At 40.8% G+C, this 25,908-nt stretch overlaps 1 protein-coding gene across 1 annotated transcript in view; it reads right to left on the reverse strand.

The window, feature by feature from the left end:
* The window catches only part of SLC49A4 (solute carrier family 49 member 4), a 135,495-nt gene that overhangs the window by 82,494 nt on the left and 27,093 nt on the right, over positions 1-25,908 (reverse strand). Inside the window, 1 exon segment of the mRNA XM_032763652.2 lies at positions 8,019-8,112. Within this exon segment, the coding sequence (XP_032619543.1) occupies positions 8,019-8,112 (94 nt within the window).

Raw genomic sequence — 25,908 nt, forward strand, 5'->3', positions numbered from 1 at the left:
TGTTCTTCACCTTTGGCACCAAGACTCCCAGTTCCTCGCACCATATCCAGCAGCAGCAGATATGCTTCTCCAGTTGTCACGTAGCATTGTGGGCACGAGTCCAGGGTGAAACAAAGTCTCCCCTGTCTCTTCCAAATTCACCTTTCAGCAAGGTGCTTAGGTAGGTGGTAACATCTTGGTTGGAGAGGGTCCTGGAAACTCGCTTCTTGATGACATCCCGAATGGCACTTTCTGTGATGTTCCTCACCATGGCGTCCGGGCCAGTCAGAAGACGGAAGGCATGAGTGATCACTGCAACATTGCACAGATCATCCATACAGGCATGTTGGCGTCACCCCGCCTGTGCGAGATGTACACCAGTTCATTGCTGGCTCTCTGGGGAGGAAACATCCACTTCGTCACTAGCTGCCTGATGGTGTTGTCTGCCTTGTTCAGAGATACCTTCGCCACGGGAGATCCCCTCAGGACGAATGAGATACGGGGAAATCAGGAAGGTGTTCAAGACATTGATCTTCTGCTGTGGTGCCAGCAGAGAGAAGGATCTCTGCAATGGTATCCTCAGGTGTCTGTTGGATGCAGAAACCTGTGGGCGTGCCGAGACATTGGTATACTTTCTCATCTTCAACGAAGATCATACGTTCACCTGGGATCTGAAAAGATGTCGCCTGGACTGAGTCCATTCTACTGCCATCAATATGCAGGGATGTTCACCTCCTAGCACCGAAGAAGAGTTCCATCCAGTTGGCAGGATGGCTGGTGATGTCAAGCATATGTTGGAGACACTCGAGGTTGTCTGTGATCAGGACCAGATCATCTGCGAAGGCCAAGATATTCACGCTGTTGCTGTAGAGGTCGAAACCGCCTAGCCTGCTGGAGGTGTCTCAAAATGAGCGGCTCCATGGCTAAGTTGAAAAATGATGGGGCTGAGGGGACAACTTTGCTTCACACTGCTATGGATAGGAATTTCAGGCTTCTCTCCTTCCATGGAGTGGATGGTGGTTGTGCAGCCTTCATAAAGTTCCTGGATCAGTTGGAGAAAGTTTCCAGGCATCCCAAACTCTCGCAGCATGGCAAAAATGTGCTGGTGGGGCATCGATCCAAAAGCATTAGCCAGGTTGAGCCATGCTAAGGCACATTGCCTCCGTGCCCTGTGGCTGTGCAGATGGCAGTCTGAAGGACAAAGTTGTGTTCATAGCAGCCTTCGCATGACATGAAGCCTTTCTGGATGGAGCTGATGGCTCTTCCATTCACCGACTAGTCTGTTATCCTAGCCGTGAGGCAGCTGGCATACAGTTTGTACATGTTGGAGCAGAGAGAGAGCGGTTTGACCAGTAGAGCTTCTGGATCCTGGCTGCTGGGTCATAGCAGTGACTGATGTTATGTTACACCACAGGAGAGAAGCCAGGAGAAGGAACATCAGTCGCTGCTATGACCCAGCAGTCAGGATCCTGAAGCTCTACTCGTCAAACCCTCCTAATGCTATGAGATAAAACCTCGACAGGCCCTCATCTTATTGTGCAATCTCATCAGAGAGACTATTCTCATACTTCAAGGGTATGTTTAACTGCGTAGCTCAGAGCGACGTGCAGCATCCAGAGTGCTTTCATCCTCTACCACACGTTGACTGTGCAGGAGACCTGGAACAAGATTTTACATCACAGGAAGTAGAGATCAGACTTACAAAGACCAAAAAAACAGCTCCAGGAAAAGATAGTATTTGCTATAATATCCTGAAAAAATGAAACCCCAGCTGCCTGGTACTAACTGCACTTTTTAACAAATGCAAACAATTCTGCTATACTCACAGCTCCTGGAAGATGTCTATTTATATATATGCAGACAGTAATTATTGCGTAAACGGGGAACAATATTAAATGTATGATTGGCAAAGGAACAGCTGGAAAGCCGCAGATGGCAGACATAGCTTACATGGACGAATGGAAGTGGATTTATGCTTGGGTCACCACCCACCCACACCAACTTAAAATTAGACACGTGAAAGCCCACGGAAAAGGCTCAGCAGCCGAAATGGTGTGCAATAACCGGGCTACTGCAATAGCTCGAAATTATGAAAAAGTAGCGGTGGGAACCCAGAGGCAGGAACAGAAGGTGCTCGAATATGTTCGGGTCCCTGGGAAAATCAAAAGACAGGAGCTAGTAAATATAGCTCACCAATTCATGCATGAAAAAATAAAAGAAACTTTAAAAAAATTAGTGTTTCTGTCTTTGGGTTAGTTACAGAAATTGCTAAAACAATTTACAGCTAGGCTAAAAAGGCAGGCACACATCCAATCATTTAACTATTCCTTTCTATTCACACTTTCTACACATCTAACACTAGTATATAATGTAATACATATCTATCCCAACAGTTATGTCTCCACACAGAAGTTCTGTGAGTAGTCGGTGTGCACTTACTGCAGTCTCATCACAAACTATCATGTTATTAGAGAATGAGCTGACTTTGAAATGACCCACATCAGATCAGAACATCATCTCTTCTCTTACCTGTGTTAAAAAAAAAACTTGTAAAGTGGTGAAAAAACAATGGATTGTGTTTTTAAAGTTAGAATAATTGAAAAAGTGTAGTTACTTTTAAACTAATATTACTGAAAGCCTACCAGGAGAAAGACAAGGATTTACAGTGAAACAAACACTGCAGTATTAGGTCAAGACACTGACATCTCTGTCAGACATACTGTCAGTTAAAAAGCAACAACTAACAGTATAGCAAGACCCCTGACAGTACAGCGACAAATTCACTCAAATCCTCACATCATAACACCATGTTATTTGTACAGCCATCATAGCTATCATATACTTGAGAATGTTTTTTTGGTCAAAGCTTTATCCAAGTTTGAAAAATGGGGCCATATGAAATGAAAGCGTCTTTTCACCATTGTTATTAAGAGACTACTGAGGTAATACTAAACAAACCCAGCTCAATAGCCTTATTTTTCTTCTTTCAATGCTATTAAAGATGTTCTCAAACCTTATAATCAGGGAAGGTTATGGCTAAAGCAGCATGAATGCCAGGCAAATTGACTAAATGCGAACAAATTTTAAAAGACCCAATATGACACGAGTTGCTGCATGCCCAAAACCAAACAATTGTGTCATTGCCTAACCACGAGACACAGCATAAAGAAACAAAGTCTCAAGGAACGGCTGCCACATGAGGAGAAAGAATAGGATAATACTCTGCACTTCTTTGGAGTCTTCTCTCAAATTTTATCACCAAGGGATATTATGGTAAATTTGTAAAAATATTAATGAGTTTGAGACTCATACCACAGCCCAAACCTGAAAAACAAAACAATCACCTTCACAGGAGGACATTACCATTTTGTATTAAGCATTTTCTCACTGCTGGAAGCTAAGACATAAAATGGTTGGCACTTGTCTGTAAAACACTGCACTTTCCTGTTAGATGTACTCTTAAGTTTCCAAGAGGTAAAGAATTTCATGTCTCCTCAGACAGGCAAGCATTGCCCAACACTCAATTTTCTCTAATGACCCTCCATGCCCTGAGAATGACACTCAAATCCACATCAATCATGAAGGATATTAGCAGTAGGGCTTATCTACATGACAAACTATACCTGTATAAGCTAGGGTGAGATTTATAGCCATATAGTTATACTGGTATAACTCCCTCTGTGTATGCTGTTATTCTAGTATAACAGCACCTTTTTTTCCTATTTGGTTTATGTCACTTTGGAGGGGTTTTAAGCTAATCTAAAAAGCCACTATTAAACTAACAGAGTTATAAAGTGTTCATGTGAACACACTTATTCTGGTGTACCTATACGGGTATAATTACACCAGCGTATCTGGTAAAATCTTTCCTTTGGAGAAAAGTGTTTCTGGACTGAAACATTTTTGAAACAAAAATAAAGAAGAAAATCCACAGAGCATTTCCACTTTACATACAATATTTAAAATTATTTACTCTTGTTTTTACAAGTAGAATAAATATTGAAGTCAACTGGATGGAGAAAATTTTGCCTTCATATCAATCACAAATATTTTAGATTTAGTGCAAACTGAAAAGATAAGAAGAAACCCAATTTAAATCTGCATATAAGAGGTGTGGAGGCTTTCATCACATTTAGAAATTTGTTTAAATAACCTTTTTACAATTTTACAAATTTACCATAATATCCCCGACACTTACAAAAACAATTATCTGAGAAAGTCTAGATGTGTCTGGTCTGAGCCTACATAAATTTAACAAAGAATTTTTCTTCTTCTTTAAACGTAACAATGGATATTACATTTACTAACTACACAGGCATGAAAGACCACCAATCCTTAGCACCACTGTGTACCCTGGGTCTATAAAAATCTATAACTCTCCATTTCATCCATGTCCTTCAATCCAATCTCTGTTAGATTTATTAATCTTTGGCATGGGAGTCCTAGTTTGACAGTCCTGCTAATGCACTTAGATCCCCCTCTTGTAGGTTCACCAGAAGGATCAGCTGCCCTGGGAATAGATCCATAATATAATTCCTCAGTCACACAAACGTACAAACTTAATTCTGACCTCATACTGTCTCAGATGCAAGTCACATTACAGATTTTATCACTATACCTATGCATATAGGACACAAGTCAGCTGAGGTCAGTATTAAGTTTTGTTTGAGTGTGACTTTGAGGTATTGGATGTGTACATTGTGGGTGGTTATACACTAGAACTGAGGATTTTGTTGTGGACTCTATATTTGGGGATTATACTGTTCATGTAGAAAAGCATGTGAGTTGGTGTGGGTGGAACGTAAATTTAATTTGTGATCTCCTGGATTTTTAGTGATCACTTTAGTAGGAAATGTGCTTGAGCAACCTTAATACTGAGTTGCTACAGGTTTTGGGATGAAATGTCTACCAGGCCAAAGTGAGACTGAAAAAAACAAAAACAAAAATAAAAACCCAGAAACCATTATTCTAATTCTATTCCTCATCATATCAGTGCAACTCTCCCATGGGTAACCATTACATATGTTTCTATAGATTATTCCTTGGACTCTAACAATATCATTACAGAATATTCAAAAATGTTTCAAAGATTTTCACTTATACCACCTTCTAAAATAGGCATTATAAAGAAGAAAATCAGTTTTCAATTCAAGAAGATTTTATTTGTGGAATGACAAACTATTCAAGTATTGCCAACGCATAACCTGTTAATCCTATGGGCTGATGAAAGCTCATACATTTATGTACATAAGTATTTGGAATCACTGCACAGTTGAGGACACAACCAACTGTTACAAAATTTAAAAACAAAGAATGCCTATTTCAATAAGCACAATTTTACTCGATAAAAGATTTCTCAAGTGATATAACTTGGCTTTCAGTCTTCGGCCTCAAAATGCAGAGTTAACAGCAGATAGCTGCATGTACAGTGTGAACAGTGCAGTTACAGTTGTCACAAGAAATCTACAATAAAAACAGCCTTTTTTCACACAGTTGGGAAATAATTAATCCTCTGTATATTTTTATCACACAACCTAAACGATCAAACTATTTCCATAGGTAGAGCTGTAATTCCTAAAAGAAACCCTCTCTACTTTTATAGAACAGGCAAAGTATCTAGCAATTTTCATCAATTTCAATTTGAGATTATATAAATTTTCACAGCACAAACAAATGAAATAAGTAACCTTCTCCATCAGGATTCTCCTCAAGCTACCAATAGATCTATTGGTTTTCAGTAACACATCTCACCATAATAACTAAAAGCTTCCTGATAAATTAGATATGGATGGTAAGGTCCTTATTGGTCTTCATCGAGTCTTCAGCTCCTCTTCCTTCCCTAATTTAAGAGGCTCTTGGTGAGAAAAATATCTACAAGAGAGTGGGTTTTTTTCTCTCCTCCTGCCCCCCTTCCTTTCGTTGTGGACATGGTGGAAAAGTTTACTCAAAAATGCTGATTTAATTAATCTGATCTTCTCCAGAAATTTATTTCACAGGCAACAGTTTGAGAATACAGTATCTCTGGTGCTTAATACTTCATAACCCTACTATAGCAGGTCAGAGGTGAAAGAGTACAAAATATTTCATTCCACCGCATTTAAATTATTTTAACACATTTTTGTAATATTTAATTGTTGGGGCTGGTGAGATATACAGGATTGACAGAGCTGTAGACTGAGTACTGCTACATAACCCCATAACAAGTATAGCATGGGCAATCAGCAAGAACAACTCCCCATGCTGCCTTGACAATATGCTTCAACCTCACTTCACAGCTCATCGAATCCTTGAATAACCTGCTGCGACTAGCAACCAAGATTGTTAATATCAGGTGTACCTGTGGTTTTTGTAATACACATACTTGTCATCTGAGAATTGGAATGAAATCATCAACACATTACACCTAGGTCATTAAACTAGTCATCACATGATGGTAACTTTACTCACTACTGACCTGGTCTGGATTAGAATCAATGACTGAGGCCTTGGCTACACTAGAAAAGTCAAAGCGCTGCCGCGGCAGCGCTTTGAAGTCTGAGTGTGGTCAGAGCAGCAGCGCTGGGAGAGAGCTCTCCCAGCGCTGCACGTAAACCACATCCTTTATGGGTGTAGCGTGCAGCGCTGGGAGCCGTGCTCCCAGCACTGCCGCCCTGATTACACTGATGCTTTACAGCCCTGCATCTTGCAGCGCTCAGGGGGGTGTTTTTTCACACCCCTGAGCGTGAAAGTTACAGCGCTGTAAAGTGCCAATGTAGCCAAGCCCTGAGATGTCTTATCTTACTACCTGTCCCCTAAACCACCCAACTCTCTCTTTACAACTTACCTGATTTGCAGTCTGTAAATCTCTGCCCTACAATGTACTTGGCATTTCAAAAATAAAAGCCACTGCTCTTTCCTCAGCAAAAAAGTTTGCAGATTGCTATTTCATTTTGGAGCAATGAAATTCAGGAGCAAGGCTAGGAGCAGGAGAATTAAAAAACTTCCTTCTCTTTCATTGTTCTCTGCTGAATGATCCACAAACAGCAAATATATGCGGTCCTAGAGCAAGTCAATTATCCTGCTCCTATTACTGAAAGCAAAGAGACATGAGGTTAAATACACCACTGAGTTTCTAAAGCAAAGAGACACTTCCAGACCAAAAAATCCTTTAAAATTAACTCCTTTTCTAGATAATAAGATACATACACACACACACAAATACTTAAGAGTCAATGCTATTACACTTTTCTGAAGAAAAAGAAATGTATAGCTGTGTTGTTATGCTGCCTCCTACTGGCAAGAGAGTGTATCAAAACAGACAAATAAAGATGGCTGAACAACAAATGGTCACTTAGCATGACCATAAAAATAGGACTCGTAGCCTGTACTACGGACAGGCTTCCAAATTCAAGACATTCTAAAGAAAGGCACAACTGAACAGTTTGGATTTATGTAGCTTTATTAAGGTACTACTTTCTATTCCCATCTCCGACATTGCCTATGCGCTAAGGATACATTTCAACCACATAGAAAGCAAGTAATTTTAAAATATGTATTTCCTAGAAATGAGGATTGTAATATACTGTATACAAGGGGGCACTTTCATATTAGTTCATTTGCCTCAGTGTTTGATCACAGAAATCCAATATGTAAAATGTAAGCTACTTACTTAACATTTAACAAATAATCAATCTATTTTTTATTTTGTGTGGGATGATTAACTGTATGATCTTGGGAAAGTTTCTTAACTTCTCTATACCTCAGTTTCCTCATATGTAAAACGAAGCTTAATGCTTATCTTTACGGGGTGTGGTGATGCTTAATTAATTGAATTTTATAAAGTGCTTTGCAATCTCAGATACCATGTAAAAGAATTATGCTAAAATCAATTCTGAGAAACAGAGAAAGAAGTGTTACAGCTAGTTTAAATTGAATGGATGTTTCTATATATCAGAGTCTGATATGGAAAACCTTTGTTGACATTACTCTGTATTGTAATAGCAGCGAAAACAGGGACATTTAAAACAGGCCAAAAATGTGTATATATATTGTTCACTTACTTTTTTCTTATAGTCAGGTCTGACAGCGGTACACATCTTAGGCCGGCTCCTAACACCATGAGGAAGGATGTTAACAACACTGTTACTCTGAGACCTAATACAAACAAAAATTGCAATATATTAAAATTTTTAAAAATAAAGCAGTAATAATGCTAAGAATGAAGCTGAATACATACACATACATGCAACCTGAAACTGCTTCTTGACACGTCATCTTTTTCATAAATACCTACATAACCATGAAGCTTTGTGTTATTACAGATATCAACCAAGACTTCACATTGTAAAATACAGACCTCTCTATATTCAAGCTCCAACCTTTACATTCTTTTGCAGGATTTGGGCCAATCATATATAAGCACCTTAAGAAGAGAAAAATACTATACAGTTTCACTGGTACTCATCCTGAAGGTTCCTTATTATGCACAATGGACGTGATCTGAAATCTAAAAATCTCTGGACTATATATGTAGAGGGAGAAATGGACCCCACATGTGTTCTTTTCTGAACACTAAATGAAGCAGTGAGTTTTGGTTTTGGTTGGGTTTTTGGGGGTAGGGGAGGGGAGAGGGAGGTTTGCTGCTTTCTTTCATGAAGCAGATTTACACTTCACCTTGAAGAAATAAATTATTCACAGGAAAAATTTGCTTTCTTTGCAGTACTTGCAATTAACAGAAGTTTTTGATGGGTTCGGATCAAGTTGTCAGAGGTTGCGTGCATAATACATTTCTAAAAATATAAGTTACAATTGACTGATTCTTTAAATACTTTTCCCTCCAAATCTGATTTAGGACTGAGAAACTGCTAGATCAAAAACAACTTCATCTTTAGTGCTGTAATTTCATTTGCCAGCTACTAATGATGATGTGTTTCTGTCATCAGTAAACAGAAGGAAAATAGATATATCTTGACAGAGTTAAATGTTGACAGCCTTATGAAATATGGCATTTATCCAATGAAACAGCACTTGTACATTTCATATTTATGTGGCCATACATTTCATATCTATATGGCCCTATGTAACCGGGCGAACTCACCCCCGAGGCGCCTCCTGCTGGTTGCTTCAGGGAATCAGCTCACATACACAGCTCAGAGCGCCCTCTGCAGGCCGGTGATCTGCCTTCTGGCTTCCGCTACTGGCCCCATGTCCCTCCCTGGACCCCGGTGCCCCTTCTACTTGGGGTTCTGCTCCCTGGCAGTAACCCCTTTCTCTTAAGGGTTTCCCCCTCCTGGGAACCCCCCCACTCTATCCCCACTTTGCCTCAGGGTCTTGGCAACTGCCCAGTCATTAGCTAGCCCCCACGCCCTGGGGCAGACTGCAGTGTTAGCCTCTCATCATTGGCAAAGGGGTTTGGACCTGCTGCCTTGGCCTACCCCTGGGTTGCACCCTGCAACCCTAGTACCTCTCAGCCTACTCCTAGGCCGCAGCCTGGGGCTTTCCAGGCAGGAGCTCCCCGGTTCTGCTGCCTTCCCCAGCCCTGCTTCTCTCTAGGTACCTTTCAGCCTACTCCTTATAGCAGCCAGGCCCTTCTCCCTCTGAAGACAGAGACAGACTTTTTTGGCTCCTGGCCTCTCTGCCCTTTTATAAGGGCCTGTGGCTCAGTTTGGGGCATGGCCCCAGCTGCAGCCACTTCCCCAATCAGCCCAGCCTGAAGGGCTGCTTTCTCCAGGCCCGGCCCCCTCCCTGGGCTGTTTTTAACCCCTTAAGGGCCGGAGCAGGGATCCGCCCTGCTACACCATACAACTTGAAGTTCATTCACAACAAAAGAAAGCATTGCATGTAGCAGGATGTCTGTGTCCCAGGGAGCACAGACTAGTGGAGTATTTTTTTCCCCTGAATTATTCAATTACATGAAACTTAAAACTACTGCAACACTAATACGCAAATAAGAAACCTTAAAAAAATGCTTCCTGCTCTAAACCCCCTTTCTGTAAACTTGCAGAGATCCTGGGCTTACCCACCATTTCTGAACTACAACTGAACATAGATAATTGCATTTGTAGACACAAATAAAAAAAGTCCAGCCCTGGTTCAGTTGCCATCCGTTCATGCAACGTATGCATTGTGTGCCCCAGAAAAACTAGCTGCCTGTGGTCCCATTCTGTCCAGCCCCCTTGCGCGAACGAGCATGGAGGATGCCATTTTAAAATTGTGTCGTCTGCACAGTGTGACTTAGCTTGTACCACACATGCAAGGGTATATTGCATGGAGGATGCCATTTTGTGGAGCATCAGGCATGCAAGTGTGTAACTGAATACACTAGGTATGCACTGGAGAGTGGGACCAAGATAAGCAGCAGTCAGTCAGTGGTAGCCACTAGCCAAGTTCTGCTAAATTTATATACAGGAGAACATAGAAATTCATATAGCACACTATAGACTAATTATATGCACACTAAAATTACCATGTTAAACAAAGCCCGTAGATAGTTATATACATTATTGATTTGAAACTTTACTGTTTTCTAAAACAAAATCTATTTAAATATTTATGGTGCTCAAAAACCAAGATGTCCCCCCTACTGTTTCCACTTCATTAGCACACCTGATTCTTTTCCTGCTTTAAAGTGCATCCTTGAAAAATGCCTTTTTATATGCTTCTGTTTCATATGTTCTTCTATTTTCTGTTCTGTACCATATACTCTCTGACTAGCCAGCACTTTCAAAACATTATTTCTCTGTAAAAGCTCAAGGCATAGATTAAAGTTCCACACAGGTTACTGGAATAAAGTCTCATTAATGGCAAAACACAAGTGTGGAAAATAAAGAGAACATCAAGTATGTCCAGGAAGGGGATGGCAGCAAACACTGTTACTGTTGTCCTCATCAGTACTATCCTACAGCTGAGACCAAGCCAGAGAGAACTCCCATGGCAAGCGTAGAATTAAATATACAAGGCATGCAAGTGTACAAATGAATCATCTGTGATAGATCAAAGTTAGTGGCATAAACTCTTAATCAGTTTAGTACAAAATTAGTTAAATTCAGTTTAAGTGACTACATAATTAAAACAAATAATAGTAAATGGACAGTCAAAACCAAAATCGCAATTAGTGAGTTCTTACAGAAAAGCAGGGAAATATCTGAAACAGTATTTTAGTGACGCAATGTGAATGGATCTGTAGGTGTGCAGAAATAAGGTATAATGCTGACCCTGTCTACCTTTTTATCAAGGAAAAGGAAGTGTGGAATAAGGCAGGATACAATGGCCTAAACAATCTACAAAATGTAGACACCATGAAACTAGCCAGAAACACCTAGCACTCTGCATACAGTTACAAACATTGGGACAAGCTTACACTGATCTTCAGTTAGATGAGCAAGAGAGAACTGCTGTGAGACAACACATATAAAAATTTGCTAAATAGTCTGATTTTGACAACAACTAATTTGTGCTGTATGTCATCTTGGAGAACAAGAGCTGGCATTTCATGGGCATAACAAATCAGATGATTCTCTGAGACAGGGTAGTTATGTAAAAATCCTAGAATTAGTCAGTGAGTTCAATTATTTACTCAAGCAGCATCTAGAAACCTCTATTGTTTTTTCAGGAACAACAAACAGAACTCAAAATGACCTCATCAAAGCAGTAAGTAATGTTTGATTTAATGTCATTGTCAAAGAAATTGAGGAATGCCATTTGTTATTATTTTACTAGACGAAACCTCAGATATCGCCAATAAGCGTCAGCTTTCGACTATACTGCATTATGTGAGCAAGAATGGTGATGCTACAGAATTCTTGGTTGGTTTTACCGAAGTTAGCAACAATTGAACTGCAGCTGGCCTTTATCGCTATGTTGAAATGGTGTGCCAGAAGTTTAAATTCAGTGACAAGTTGGTAGCTCAGACATACGATGGTCCAGCAGTAATGGCAGGTCATGTAAGTGGGCTTCAGAAACACATTTGTGAAAAATTCCCCTGTGCATTTCTTGTTCATTGCTATACTCATTTTTTTAAATCCTGCCCTCAGTTTTCCAGGATACAATATCAGAGAATGACTGATTCTTTTAAAAAATTTAGAAGGAATATCTGCATTTTTCTCTTGATCTCCAAATCAAGCTGAACTTCTCTGAAACGTATTTAAGCAAAGCCTGCCTTCTATTTGTACCACAAGATGAAATTTTCACTCAAGGCTTGTACAAACTGTTAAGCAGAACAGAGAAGTGTAGTCAAAATCCAGGAGACTAGAATGTTAATCTTTTACCTCAGCCAAGACTTTTCTGATCATGCTTGATGATTGTCAGTTTATGTTTCTCCTTTGCCTCTGGAGTGACATATTTTAAGTGACAAGAGAGTTATTTGATGTTCTTCAAACCAAGATGGACAATACTGGGTTTTGTATTCAGCAGGTTTGTGAGACACAATAAATTCACCAAAAGCGACAAACTATTGATGAGTTTTGGAAAGACGCGTCAGAGCAAGATGCACATGAACCTCAGGAAAAGAGAGCAAAAGTAGGCCAAGCAACATGTAAGCATCTCTTCTCTGAGGTTACTGACAATGTCAGAAACAGATGTCAGTAAGATCTGAAAGTGCAGCGAAACTTGAATTTCTCCAAAAAGATTCAAGGAGTTCCATACATATTTTCCAGCTGATAGTCTCATATCTCTGCAAGTACATTATCTCAGTCTTTTTTATATTAGTCAGCTGCACTCCGAACTGTTTGCTGTGTACAACTCAGAACAGCTCCAAGGGAAAGATTAATTTGGACTTGTATAGAACTATTCATATGCTGGATTTACATATTTTGCTTGTCTCAGGTCAACAAGTCAGATTCCTTAATTATGACTATTCCCTACTCTACCGCCACGATGGAACAGTCTTTTTCAACTTCAAAGTGCATTAAGACATTCACATGCAACACTCAGCACAGCAAATACTTGTCCAAATTGGCTTGAGTGATCATCAGAAGGGAACTGCTCATGTATCTGCACAGCTTACCCGATTTCTACACCTTGGAGTTTCTTAAAAAAAAGATAGAACAGTGGATTTTCAGTTTCAGTACAAAGGTCAGACAATCACATATTTGTATATTCTCAGCTTTCATTATATTTGACTACTAGTATTTGCCAAAACATACGTATCTGGTTTATTAACTGCTAGAGGTAGGTTTTTAGAAAATAAATAGTTTCATCTGTCATCTAAAAAGTTGCTGTATGCCTTAACAATTTCACTGCGCACCACTGAATTGCACTCATTTCTGATAGTTGGCTGCAGGTTCGAGGGATGAATGCCGGGTCTGCCAGAGCAGCTTCTAAAGATTGAGAAGAGCCTCACTGATTGGTAGTGTGATCTTGGAGGAAGGATGTGTGGAGGATATCAATCAGTTTATGCTGCTGGTTCCTGACTTCCTCCAAAGGAATCTTCAGGGAGTCTGCAATCCTGCACAATAAGTCCTGAAAATTCTGAAATTGTCAGCAGATGTAGGAGGTGGAGGCATGATAGCCTTGCCAGAGGATGAAAAAAAGTAGTGCTGGTGGAGCATCCTCCTCCTGTTCCTCCTCTTCAGTTGGAACAGGTGGGGGTTCAACTGCTGGAGAACAAGAGACTAATGGAGAAGAAAGAGGTATAGGTCTCCAGCTTTGCTTCCTGGGAGAGTTCCCAAACTGTGCCCTGTACATGGCCTACGGGTCCCAATATGGTCAGTGTTGAGGGAGTGGAAAACATGGCTGCATCCATAGTGGTCCATGTCAAGATTGTGGACAGAGAGGACGAGTTTGTGTGATTTGCCTAGCAGATGAGGGAGCAATGGAGCCCTCTTCTTCCTCCTCATCACTAGGGAAGAGAAGTGTCATCCTAGGGGGAGAAAGGGAGGAGTGTTGTGAGTCCAGAGAGGAGAGTGGAAGTGGGGGGAGGTCATGTTGAAGGAGTGAAGACTCAGGAGTGTCAGATTCCGGCAGATCTTTAGCATATCAAGTCTTGGGGGTGAGGGGGAAGAGCATCATCTGTGCCAATGTATGACTCAGTGATGAAGGGTGTATTCTCCTGAAGTGTCTGAAGATGGTGCCAGAGACTTGGCCGGCGCCAACTGCTTCATCAGTGTCGGAATGGCACCAGTGCCGGCATTTTTGTCAGTGCTGTAGCTCCTGAAGTTGGCCTCTCTCACTGCCCAGAGTTGGGAAGCTGTGCCAAGGGCTGTAAGTCTGCCCAGTTTGGATCTTTAGACCGTTTCCTCATGTCGGTATCAGGGGTATTTGAACAGGTCCAGGAGCTGTGTCCGCTGTCAGACCATGTTGAAGCAACAGACCTCGCTGGGAACAGTGTTCTTGTGGGTTGTGCCTCAAAGTGTGAGAAGGCAGCCCTTTTCTTTTCATCCGAGTGAGAAAAAGAAAACTCTCTTTGGGGGACATAGGGACTGAGGATCAGCAGACGACCTGGCAGAGTGTGAAGGTCTCTCCGCGGAAGAAACTGGATCCGGGTCCAATGCTAGTCGCAGCCATTTCCCCATGAGGAGAAGTTTTAACCTAATGTCCCGGTCTTTCTGGCACAACAAAAGGGGTGGCATCTTGCTGTACATTTTACGAGTTTTTATTTTCATAGACTGTAAGGCAAGAAGGGATCACATGATCACCTAGTCTGACCTTTTACATAAAATGTCATTTAATTTCACCATAACCCCATATTGAGCCCAATAACTTGTGCTTGGCTAAAGCAGGGGGAGTCAATTATTCTTTGTCAAGGTCCGAATTTCTTGATCAAGGTATAGTCAAGGTCCAGACTCCAGAGCAACATTTTTCACACCACACATGCCATTCATACAATGCTGTGTAATATACCCAGGGCCTATTGCTTATATTTTAGTGAATTAACTGAGAAATAAAACCACTTTATAACCTCAACATAACCTCCAAGAAAGGGGTAATAAATTACTTCTGGAGACTTTGAGAAAGTATATAGATAAAATGTCAAATAGATACAAATATAGTACTAAAACACTTTGAGACAACTGTTTTAAGTTTTAATGTGTTCTGTCAAATAAAATTATTGTAGGCATGTATATATATATAAACAGTATAAACAGTTGAAACGTTCAAGCCTTTTGTGGTTTATTTAATAAGTATCAGAGTTTGAAAGAAAACACTTAGTACACATGAACTCTTCATCTTTTATGATTCAAGTCTGTCCAATAACAAGTACACACTCACCTACATATGTATTAAGCAAAAGAATCCTAAATAATTACTGTGAAATACCTGTTAAAACTGTAGCATCAGTACTGAAAATGTAACTTTATACAGCAATACAAATTTAAAAATAAAATATGCACAAATAATGTATAATTAGACTACTCGCTATCAGTGGGAAAAGTGACACACTGGATAAGTTCCTTGAAGTCTGGAGAAAGGTCAGTCAAAGCAACAAGGAGGCAATTGCACAGATGATCATCAGTCAGAACGGAGCAATTACACGATTTAATGTTGTTCGCTGTTGAGAATCCTGGTTCACACATGTATGTCAAGCCAAACATAGTCAAAATGTTAAATGGCACCTTCCTCAAGTGTGGATACGTGCAGAGTCCAGCACAAGGATTGTCCAGAAAGTTTCAGATGTAGTTTTGGTGTGCTGCACCTTAACCACTTCATCTACCTACTTGTAAAACAGTAAGCTCCAGTTGTACTTTTGCTTTTTCAACATCTGTAAATGACGCTTTTGCTTGAACACAACAAGTGCCATTTCCTTATATCATGAATGGGTTCCTTACAAACAAGATGATGTCCCTAACACTTTCAAATTCTTAGAACCTCTGTTGGAAGTTTTGAAGAAGCCTGTCCAGAAATGATGCCATCCGATTCATACCTGCAGTATTCTGGTAGCTTAGCAGCATCAGAAAATGCAGCATCTCCCCAGTTTCCAAATCACTTTTGAAGAGACTACGTTTGTTTTGAAATGAAGCGACACTGCTGCGGAGATCCACTACATTTTAATTTACAGCCGGGGGGTGGAAATCACAATCACTTAAGTGGCCTGTCAAATCAACAAGGAAGGCCAATATCATCATGCTTGTAGCATCCCTCCAAAATGCATATAGCTCTTCTGCCTTTTTCCCTGCAATGTTATGTAGGTATTCTTCTACATGAACTCAAATTTCTCGCAGTCTTACAAGTACTTGCCCTCTGCTCAGCGAGTGGATGTCATCATGAATCAACAGATCATCGTAATCACCAGATACTTCTGAAAGCAAGCTTTTGAACTGCCTGTGTTGCAGTGAATACTTGAACCGAAGCAAGCGGACAAGTTTAATCACCACTGACATATTAGCATACTCATTACTAAGCTTTGCACAAAGTGCAGTTTGGCAGATTACACAGTGATAGGAAAGCAAACTGGTGTTCAGATCTTCCAGACATTTCACAAGCCCTCAGTGACTACTGATTATTGCAGGAGTGCTACCTCTTGTAATTGGTGATACAATCTGATTCACATCAAAACATTCATTAGACAAAACAGTTTATATAAATCCCCACCTGATGTGAGATCATTATCTGGTATAAGGGACAACAAATCCTCCACGAATTTCTCTCCATCAAAAAAAACGGACATACAGCACTAGCAGAGCTATGTCCCTGATATCACAGGATTCGTTCACTGCCATGGAACCTTTTCCTATTTTCAGTTTCTCATACAACTACTCAAAAACGTCTTGTGCCATTATCCCAGCGCGCCTAATAGCTCTTGTGTCTGAGATTGGCAGTTGTCTGAATGCGTCAACAATGTTTTTCTTCTCTGCAAAAAGGGTTTCAGCTGTAGTAACCATACGCTGCTTAATAATGTCCACATCCGGGAAAGGTTTCTGTGTTTTGCCATTGTCCACACACACTTCAATGAAGCTTCAGTTGCCTTTTCCTAAGCACAAGTGGCCTCTGAAATAATATTTGTGTTCTGAAAATATACATCCTTTAACAAGGTGATCTTGTCTGATCTTAAACAGGAGCTCAGTGGATATTTGTGGTCAAAATCCTAGTGCTTCGTTTCATAAGGCTGTTTGATAGCCCCGCTTTTAACAACAACCACATCGTCTGTACAAATTAAACATACTGGTCAACTCTTTGGATGTTGTGGCAAAATAAAACAGTAAGCGTCAGTCCACTCTTCTTTAAATGAACAGTTTTTGGTGTCAACTTTCCTTTTTAGCTGCCATGTTTAAACACAGTGACATTAAATGTTAAAAGAGTGGGAGATGGGACTACCTTGGCTCACCTTTGCTTCTTCTGCGATTCCTAGGGCTCTTCACCCCCCACATACAGGTCAGGGAGAGGGGGGAGTGCAGGGAGGGAAAGGCACAAGAGCCCTCCCCTTGTCACAGGAGTTGAGGGAAGGGAAGAGCAAAGCTGCTGCAGGCCACTGAACTCTATCTTCTGCTTTCTGTCTCCGGTAAGAATGACACCTACTGAGGGTGACATATAACCCGGGGGAAGATGCCCCCCCACCCTCCCTAAATGTTGCATCTACTGTGACTCCCTTTGATCAGGGGTGCACAAAGCATGGCTGCCACAGTTGGGCTAAACTGCAGCTAGGACTGAGCTGCAATTGTGCCTTCTGACCATTTGAGTGCGCTGTGGCCCCTACAGAGCAGGCAGTCGGGCCCCTTCGCTCATGCTGCTCCTCAGTGGCAGACCAGTGTGGCCAGAGGATGGTGAAGGTAGCAGTAGCAGGGTGAGTGTTGGTGCCAGGCTCCTCCACCTTACCCCGCAGCCCCAGCTCCCCCAAGCCCGCCAGCATGCAGCCAGTCACTTGTCTACCTGTGATTGCTCCCCCAACTCCCCATACTTATTACCCATGCTCCTCTCCTTCCCCCGAGTTTCGTGGTCTGGTCAAAAGCCTTTGGCGGTCCACCTATTGACTACCTATGGACTAAAACATATCTTCCCAAAAGGCATCCATGTCTTGATTTGGAGACATCAAGAGAAGGCGAATCTGCCACTCTTCTTAGTAGTTACTTGTTAATCACCCTTTCTGTTAAAAATGCGTCTTTTTTCTAATTTGAATTTGTTTCAGCTTTCAACCTATTAGTTCTTGTTATGCCTTTCTCCATTAGATTATAAGAACCTGTTAGTGCCCAATATTTTTCTCCATGGAAGTATATGTACACTGTAGTCAGGTCACCTCTCAATCTTCTTGTTGCTAAACTAAACAGATTGAGCTCTTTAAGACTCTCACTGTAAGGCATTTTCCCCAGTCCTCTAATCATTTTGGTGGGTCTTTTCTTCACCTTCTTCAATTTTTCAACATCCTTTTTAAAATGCAGACATCAGAACTGCATACAATATTCTAGTAGTGGTGTTACTAATGAATATAAAGAGGTAAAGTCACCTCCCGACTCCAACCCACTACTTCTGTTTATACATCTAAGGATGGCTTTAGCCTTTTTTCCAGTAGTCTAACACTCAGAGCTCACTATGATCCCTAAATACTTTCTGGTGTCACTGCTTTCCAGGATACATTCCCCCCATGCTCTAGGTCTGACCTGTATTTCTGGTTCCTACATGTATGATTCTTGCATTTGGCTATATTAAAATACATTTTGTTTAAATGGGCTCAGTTTATCATCCAATCCAGATCACTTTGTATGAACTTTGAATGAACTTAGAAGCCAATGTAGGCTTGATGTACAGGTTTTCACACGAGCAATCACTATTCCGGAATTGGGAGCAGTGTTCTGCACTAGCTAGAAGATTCTGTATGAACCTCAGGGGTAAGTGTAACCCCGGAAGCAACAACAGCTGGATGACCACTTTAATGTCTTTACAAGGAAGAATTAGTACAATATCCCAGCCACGTATAGACAGAAAAAGGCACTTAAGGGCTAGTGGCAACAATGAATTCAAGAGGCCACTGAGTCCACAAAACCCTTTCAGGCATAAGTTGGAAATATACTCTCAATAAGTGCTTCTGACACTGCCTCCCCATCACTCCTTCAAATGCTTCCCTTTAACAAAAACAAAAAAAAACCAAACAAGAAGTACTTCTCTATCAACTGAGTTGTAGACAATTTGCTTTTAGCCATATGCCTGCATCCACCAGACACTAGAAAAGTAATTAAACTGTAAAATCTGAGTTCTGTGAAAAAGCGAGCTACACTTGAATATTGTTTTATTGAAACGATAGTCCCAAAATACCTTATTCTGCCCAGTAGCTTCATATAAAGATTGTGCAAGCAAGCCAAACAACTAGATAGAACTCTAAAGAACCTCATTTGGCCTTTGGGATCAACCAGTGATTGCCCAGCACTACACTGGGACTTCTTTGAGATGAAGAAGGAAATCCCTTGATCTACATCTATGCCCTCCTGGCAAGATACCACAGTCTTACCAATGATATAAAAAGCTGTTTTATTACTTTGCCCATGCAAATCCCACGAGCCACCCTCCACCTCCTGCTGTTCACGAGTCTTTCTTAAGCTGAAATTCAGAATTAGCAAAGAAATTTAGTGACTGTTGTGGCCACTCTTCCTTTTTCCCCCCATGGTTGGGAGGGTGAAGAGGGGTGCTAAAACATACAGTGGAATGGCACCACCCAAGGGACACTGCTATTGAAAGATTCTGATCTCACATGTATGGGGCGCATGTGCACCTAGAGAGGGATCCACACAGACAAAACATGAACTGAATGGAGAGTCCAAAGAGCTTTAGATCGAGGATGTAATTAACAACCTCATGAAGTACAGGAGTAAGATTTTCTCATGGAGGGTATCCTAAGCAGCGAACAAGTACAGGGTGTCAAGCGCTATTATTTCAAGTCTGGGTGAAGAATCTGACCTTTGTTTGGCAATAATAGGTCTGAATAGTCTAGAAAAATGTTATCAGAGACTGAACTGACATGTGGAGGAGATCAGTTAGCTTGAACTGCAGTAGTCAGTAAAGAGCTATCAGGATAAGACTAGCAGGGATCTTCCAGACATCTTTAGCTGGCTCCATAATCCCTTCACTTATAGGCATTACTAACCTACGTGGACCATAGGGCATCAAATAATGTATGGGCCTTTTTCCCCTCTATCACTGAGGTCTCAATCTCAAGGGTGTCAAAAATTCAAGACAGCAGCTCAAACAAAGCACCAAAATCATCTGGACCTGGTACTGGAGCCTGTCTGTTCCTCATCCATCAGGAGTTCTTCCTCCCCTCCCCTAAGAGTTTCTGTGGGAGATCTTGAAACTGAGGCTGCATGTGATGCTGTATGGAATATGTGAGACGCTTTGTGATATTATTGATACCAATATTACAAAATTTTAATGAATCTTACCACATATGCCATGTAAGGTATCAGTGGGAAAGTTATGATTTGACAAATATGATAGTTTTGTTTATATGTTTGTATCATCTTTGTATCGTGAGTTATGAATGTGTGTGATATATTTGTATTTCACGCTTAGGCTGTGTATCTAGATGACACCTCCAGACAGAATGACATCAGAATTAAGTTTGCTTGATGGCCTATCAAAGGCAATCAGCTATACAATGAACCCATTGAGAGAAGGCAGGAGCTATATTCTGTGAGTCAGCAAGACATGTAGGGGCATATCTGTGAACAGGGGCTTAGTGTGGGGGGATCCAGGCGTGGGGTGAGAGGTTTCTGTGTGGGACAATCTGGGTGCGGGCAGCTCAGTGAGAGATCTGGATGCACAGGGGCTTGTTGAGGGGTTCCAAGTGCACGGGCAATGGGATTCTGCAGGGGATCCAGGTGAAGGTGCTTGGGACTCAGCAAGAGGGGGTCTGGGTGTGGGGAGATGGGGCTTCCTTGCCATTTTCTGCAGAGAAGCACAGGAACTGGGGGGGGTAGGGGCATGTTTTTTTGCAGGCACACAGAATTACCCCAGGAATAAATACTGCTAAGAACCTGATATATGAACTTTGAAGTCTTATGTATCTGATTGCTTTACCATTTAACAACACTCTTCTTGTTCTTTTCTTTTTTAGTAAACCGTTAGTTTCAGATATTAAAGTACCGGCTGGCTGCATGGTATTTTGCATAAGATCCAAACTAACATTGACCTAGTAATGTGGCTTTGGGGTTCAGAAGAGCATTTTGTATAGTGAGCAGAGTTTTTAAATAACTCCTCATCTTACTGGACTTATGTCCTAATTGGGAAGCAGAGAACTGGAATGCAATAAAGGAGGCTGTGTGATTTCTTTTTTCAGCTTCCTGATAACCCATATGAGTGATCATGAGCACAGTCTGTGACTGGCTGGTGAGTCTCACTGCAGCATTAGCCACCACTTTTGGGAGACTCTGCTCTCCTTTTTGCAGACTGCCCTGATGTTAGCATTTTCAGTGAGGGCGACCCTAGGCATCCTGAGTCACATGCCAAAAGAACGAGACTCTCCACATTTGGATGATGATCAGGAAGAAAACCTAACTCTAGATGGCGAGTCCCATTAAGTCCAGTATGGCCATAGTGGAAAGCTGTATGGATAAAGTTGACCAGATTGGTTAAAGATATATTGGTTGGGATACTGACATCCATGCGATGGGTAAACCAGGGCTCTGAAATGAGTAGTTCATCCCTTCAGATCAGAACTACCTCCTGAACTCAGTGAGCAAGAAGGTGAAGGTTCCTAGATGGATTTTTTGGGGGGTTCGAGGGAGTGAGGGGAAATGCGGTGTGACCAAGAGAAGGAATGGTTCTCCTTTAAGGGCGGGGTTCTGATCTCTGAGGTAATGTTGATACTTGGAGCTTAGATGTCAGAGCTGGTAATGGATGAAGCACCCTCAGTACTGAGGATGGTAACAGAAGAGGGAACGTCCATCAATAACAAATCAGATGGAACTGTTAGTGCCTCAATTGCTGATGCCAACTCTGGTGTTAGTACCATGATTTTTGGCGTTGGGGAATCAGTACCAAACACAGGGACTAGGAAAACCTTCAGACCCTTCAGCACCAAGCTGGAAGTTGAACCTGAGTCACTTGCCCCATAGCATGAGCAGGATGTGTGTTCAGTTCTCAAGAGGAGAGTGAAGGCAAAAAGCTGTTCTCAGACCTCTGAACTTTTCCCTTCTTAAGGGAGGAAGATTGGTTCCGGGAACTATGCTTGGTCAGGTGCTCTGACCTATCTTGTGTGGGTGTAGAAAAAGCAGTACTCATCTCTGGTGCCAGAGCAACTAGTGCTGAGCTGGTTTTATGCTTGTCAGAGCCAGGTCAGATTTCTTACTGATACCAGCCTTAGGAGTCTCATCTCAGCTGATGGGAAAGCTGATAGACTAGAACTTGAAGGTGAGAAGTTCCATATTGGAGCTCAATTCCTGTTCTTCTGGGTCCAAAGGGTCTCTCATACACTTCCTTCCAAAGATGTAATTTTAGCCAGATGTCTCAAGATTTTCTCCTTCTTGAGAATGACAAGCAGACAGAGTAACGGGCAGACACATGGCTCTGGTTGAGACAAAATAAACAACAGCTATGACTTGTCTAGAGGACTGTGCCTGCCAAAAGATGGGCAAGGTGTGAAGGTCAATGGCTATAAATTTGACATTTTAAGCAGCTGTGGCAAAAAGTGCTGAGAAAAAATAAGTTACAAAAAAAAGAATGTAAACATTTTTTTTTTTTTACGGGACAATTTCTAGGAAATTAACTTTAACTACCTGGAAAAGGATAGATCTGGAGAATACACTAAGGGGATGGCTGCAACTGCTCTGCCCCTTCTGCCCATAGTTTACGGGGGGAAAAGGTCATACAGGGCACAGATGCAGCCCAACAGTCACTGCTATTTCAAAGATTCTGAGGGGGCACATCCCCACATAGACTGGGATAAACATGGACAAATACTCAAAGGAGAGCCTAATTTACTGTATCTCAAACCCAGCAAGAGGTTTTCATACACTGTGGATGTGAAAAAATCATGCATTACTCTCACATTTTGAGGTCTATTATCTCTGGATGTGGAGTTGCATGCACAAACTCCCTCTATTTGAGAGGAGAAAATAGACCATTTTGTATGTTACCTCTTACATTTTCACTGTTATTACCAGTCGGCAACAACCATGAGGGCAATAAAGGAGCAGTAGGGAATGGAATAAAGAGAAGAAAACAGTTTATTTTCAAGTGGCATATAAAACCCTCAAAAGGTCCACAGAATAATATAATGAGTATTATGAAATGATTAAACTGAATTCTTAAAGAAGGTTACAACTGTGCATATATGCAGTGTCAGAATTATTAGATAATTAGTATAAAAATGTAAAGACTTTTTAAAATAAAAAACAATATTCATCAAGAAGTACAGTTATATCAGCTACTTATAACTTGTTAGGTGACTACAGGACTTTTACACACATGCATAACAAGAGGTGCAATATCCATTACAATCAGCCTTTCATGCAGTACAACCCTCACAAGACTTGAGGGTGCATTATTCAGTATAGCAACATACTTTGCCAGATGATAGCTCATATAACTACTGCAACACTGGCAAATCAGCTAACCTGTATATGACCCATAACAACTTAACAAGAGGAACTGCAATTGTAATAAGGACAATTTACTTGTACGTGAATACCAAAGATGTACTAGACCAGTAATCACTAATCCATTCATTCGTAGTAACAGAAATCAAGGGCAGATGTTAAATTCATTTTTCTGTGTACCTATATCCTGTTAGAAGTTTATCAATGTAACCAAATTAGCTTTTAGATTTTAAATCTTTTCATGTTTTAATTGCCTTACATTATGTATGCAACTGTGTTCAGTTAACCTTAAAATGAAAGATGTGAGACACTGCAGAAAACTGATATTATCTACATTGTCTTCAGTTTATCTATCCCTGTTATAATGAATGACCAGCTCTTGCCTTATGTTAATAAGTGTAACTAGATTATCTGTGTAAGCATAGGAAATAGAACATTAACTTCAAAGTTGTGGGTCAGTGTGTGTGCTCCACAAAAAAGAATCTGCAGTCATATGCTGTCCTCAAAACACTTGACAGCCTGTTTCAGCTATAAAAGAGAAACCTCAGGCCTGATCCAAGGCCTCTAGTCTGCTGAACTTTAAACAGGAAAAGGTTCAATCTGTAGGATGGGGAACTCGGAGTAGTTACTTAGAATACCCTGTAAAATCAGTCTATTCCATCAGTGCTACAAACCTGATCTAAGGACTTTGTAATCATTTGCATGTATACGATTAACCATTCATAACTCTATTCTTTCATTAATAAATCTTTAGTTTAACAAAGGATTGGCTGACACCATAGTATTTGGGTAAGAACTGAGATACATATTGACCAGAGGGTAAGTGTCTGATCCTTTGGAACTGGTAGAACCTCATATATGGTGAACTGGGTTTTCAGTAACCTTTCATTATATCGGACCAATTTGTCTGGATGGGAACCAAGGGCTGGAAAGCCTAGAGGGGCCTGTGTTTGGCTTCTTCTTAATGAATGCGGTGCTAAAGAAGCTCTTTTGCTACTTATTTGGTTAATCTAATTATAGAATAAACCACCAGTTTGAGGGAACTGTCTGACTTGTTTCTTGCAGTCTGCCCTGAGTGTGGCATTCTCAGTGGGGTTCATTCTAGGCACCCGTCACAACTACACTCCCACATTTTGAAGTTACTCTGAAGCTTGTAAAAGATTATAGCAAAGGCAAGAGATTTAAAGCAGCAAATTTAACTAAAACTGAAATTGAGTGTTTCAGTGTGAACACTCAGACAACCTTCAAGGACAAGAATGAACATTTATAACAACTGGAATAAATGTAGAAGCAGCTAGGAAGTGACAATCATGAGAATATGCACTAAACAGACTTCAGCAGAATCAGGAAAATCACGTAACAACTCACTGCTCTGAAGATCTCACACTGCCTCTTTGAGAGTCCTGAATAATCCAGAATTAAGATATCTAGGTAATTTACGCACTCTATACTTTCTCTCTAAAATTCTGTCTACACGGCCCATTTTACCATACTGCGATTGTGTTATAACTGGGCAGGTCAAAAAAACAAAATAACTGATCATGATTTCCCCCCCAGTTTATGAAAACATTTTGAAATTCAATTTTTTTCAACCAGCTCTACTTATAACATAGTCTGATCCTACCTTTGTACTCAGGGTCAAGCCATGTTATAACTATGTAAAAGGGATGTAATATGCCTTTTGTCCCATCTACACTGGCAAAACCAAATTAAAATGTGATAGGTGGAACTATTCTCTGTCAACATCCCAAAATACTGAAATGAGGATGTAAACAAACTCTAAAAACATGCCAAGTATAAAACAATTCTTCACCTCTCCACTGCAGTAAATTTAGTTACAATAATATTGATGGTTCTGGCTTCTTTTCATGTGTGTTGTAACATATGTTTAGCTCAACTAATATGGACTAAACTACAGTTGGTGCTAAACAACCAATGGGGCCCGTGGACGATCGAGATACAAAAGGAGTACTTCACGTTGATAAAGTCATTGAGGAGAAACTAAATGAATTCTTTGCTTCAGTCTTCATGGCTAAAGATGTTAGGGAGATTCCCAAACCTGAGCTGTCCTTTGTAGGTGACAAATCTGAGGAATTGTCATAGACTGAAGTGTCATTAGAGGAGGTTTTGGAATTAATTGATAAACTTAACAGTAACAAGTCACCAGGACCAGATAGCATTCACCCAAGAGTTCTGAAAGAACTCAAATGTGAAGTTGCAGAACTATTAACTAGAGTATGTAACCTGTCCTTTAAATCAGCTTCTATATCCAGTGACTGGAAGATAGCTAATGTAACATCAAATATTTAAAAAGGGCTCTAGAGGTGATCCTGGCAATTACAAATGGGTACGTCTAATGTCAGTATCGGACAAATTAGTTGATACAATAGTAAAGAATAAAATTGTCAGACACACAGAAGAACATAAATTGTTGGGCAAAAGTCAACATGGTTTCTGTTAAGAGAAATCATGTCTTACTAATCTATTAGAGTTC

This window comes from Chelonoidis abingdonii, chromosome 10 (genome assembly GCF_003597395.2).
Source record: "Chelonoidis abingdonii isolate Lonesome George chromosome 10, CheloAbing_2.0, whole genome shotgun sequence".
Lineage (NCBI taxonomy): Eukaryota > Metazoa > Chordata > Testudines > Testudinidae > Chelonoidis > Chelonoidis abingdonii.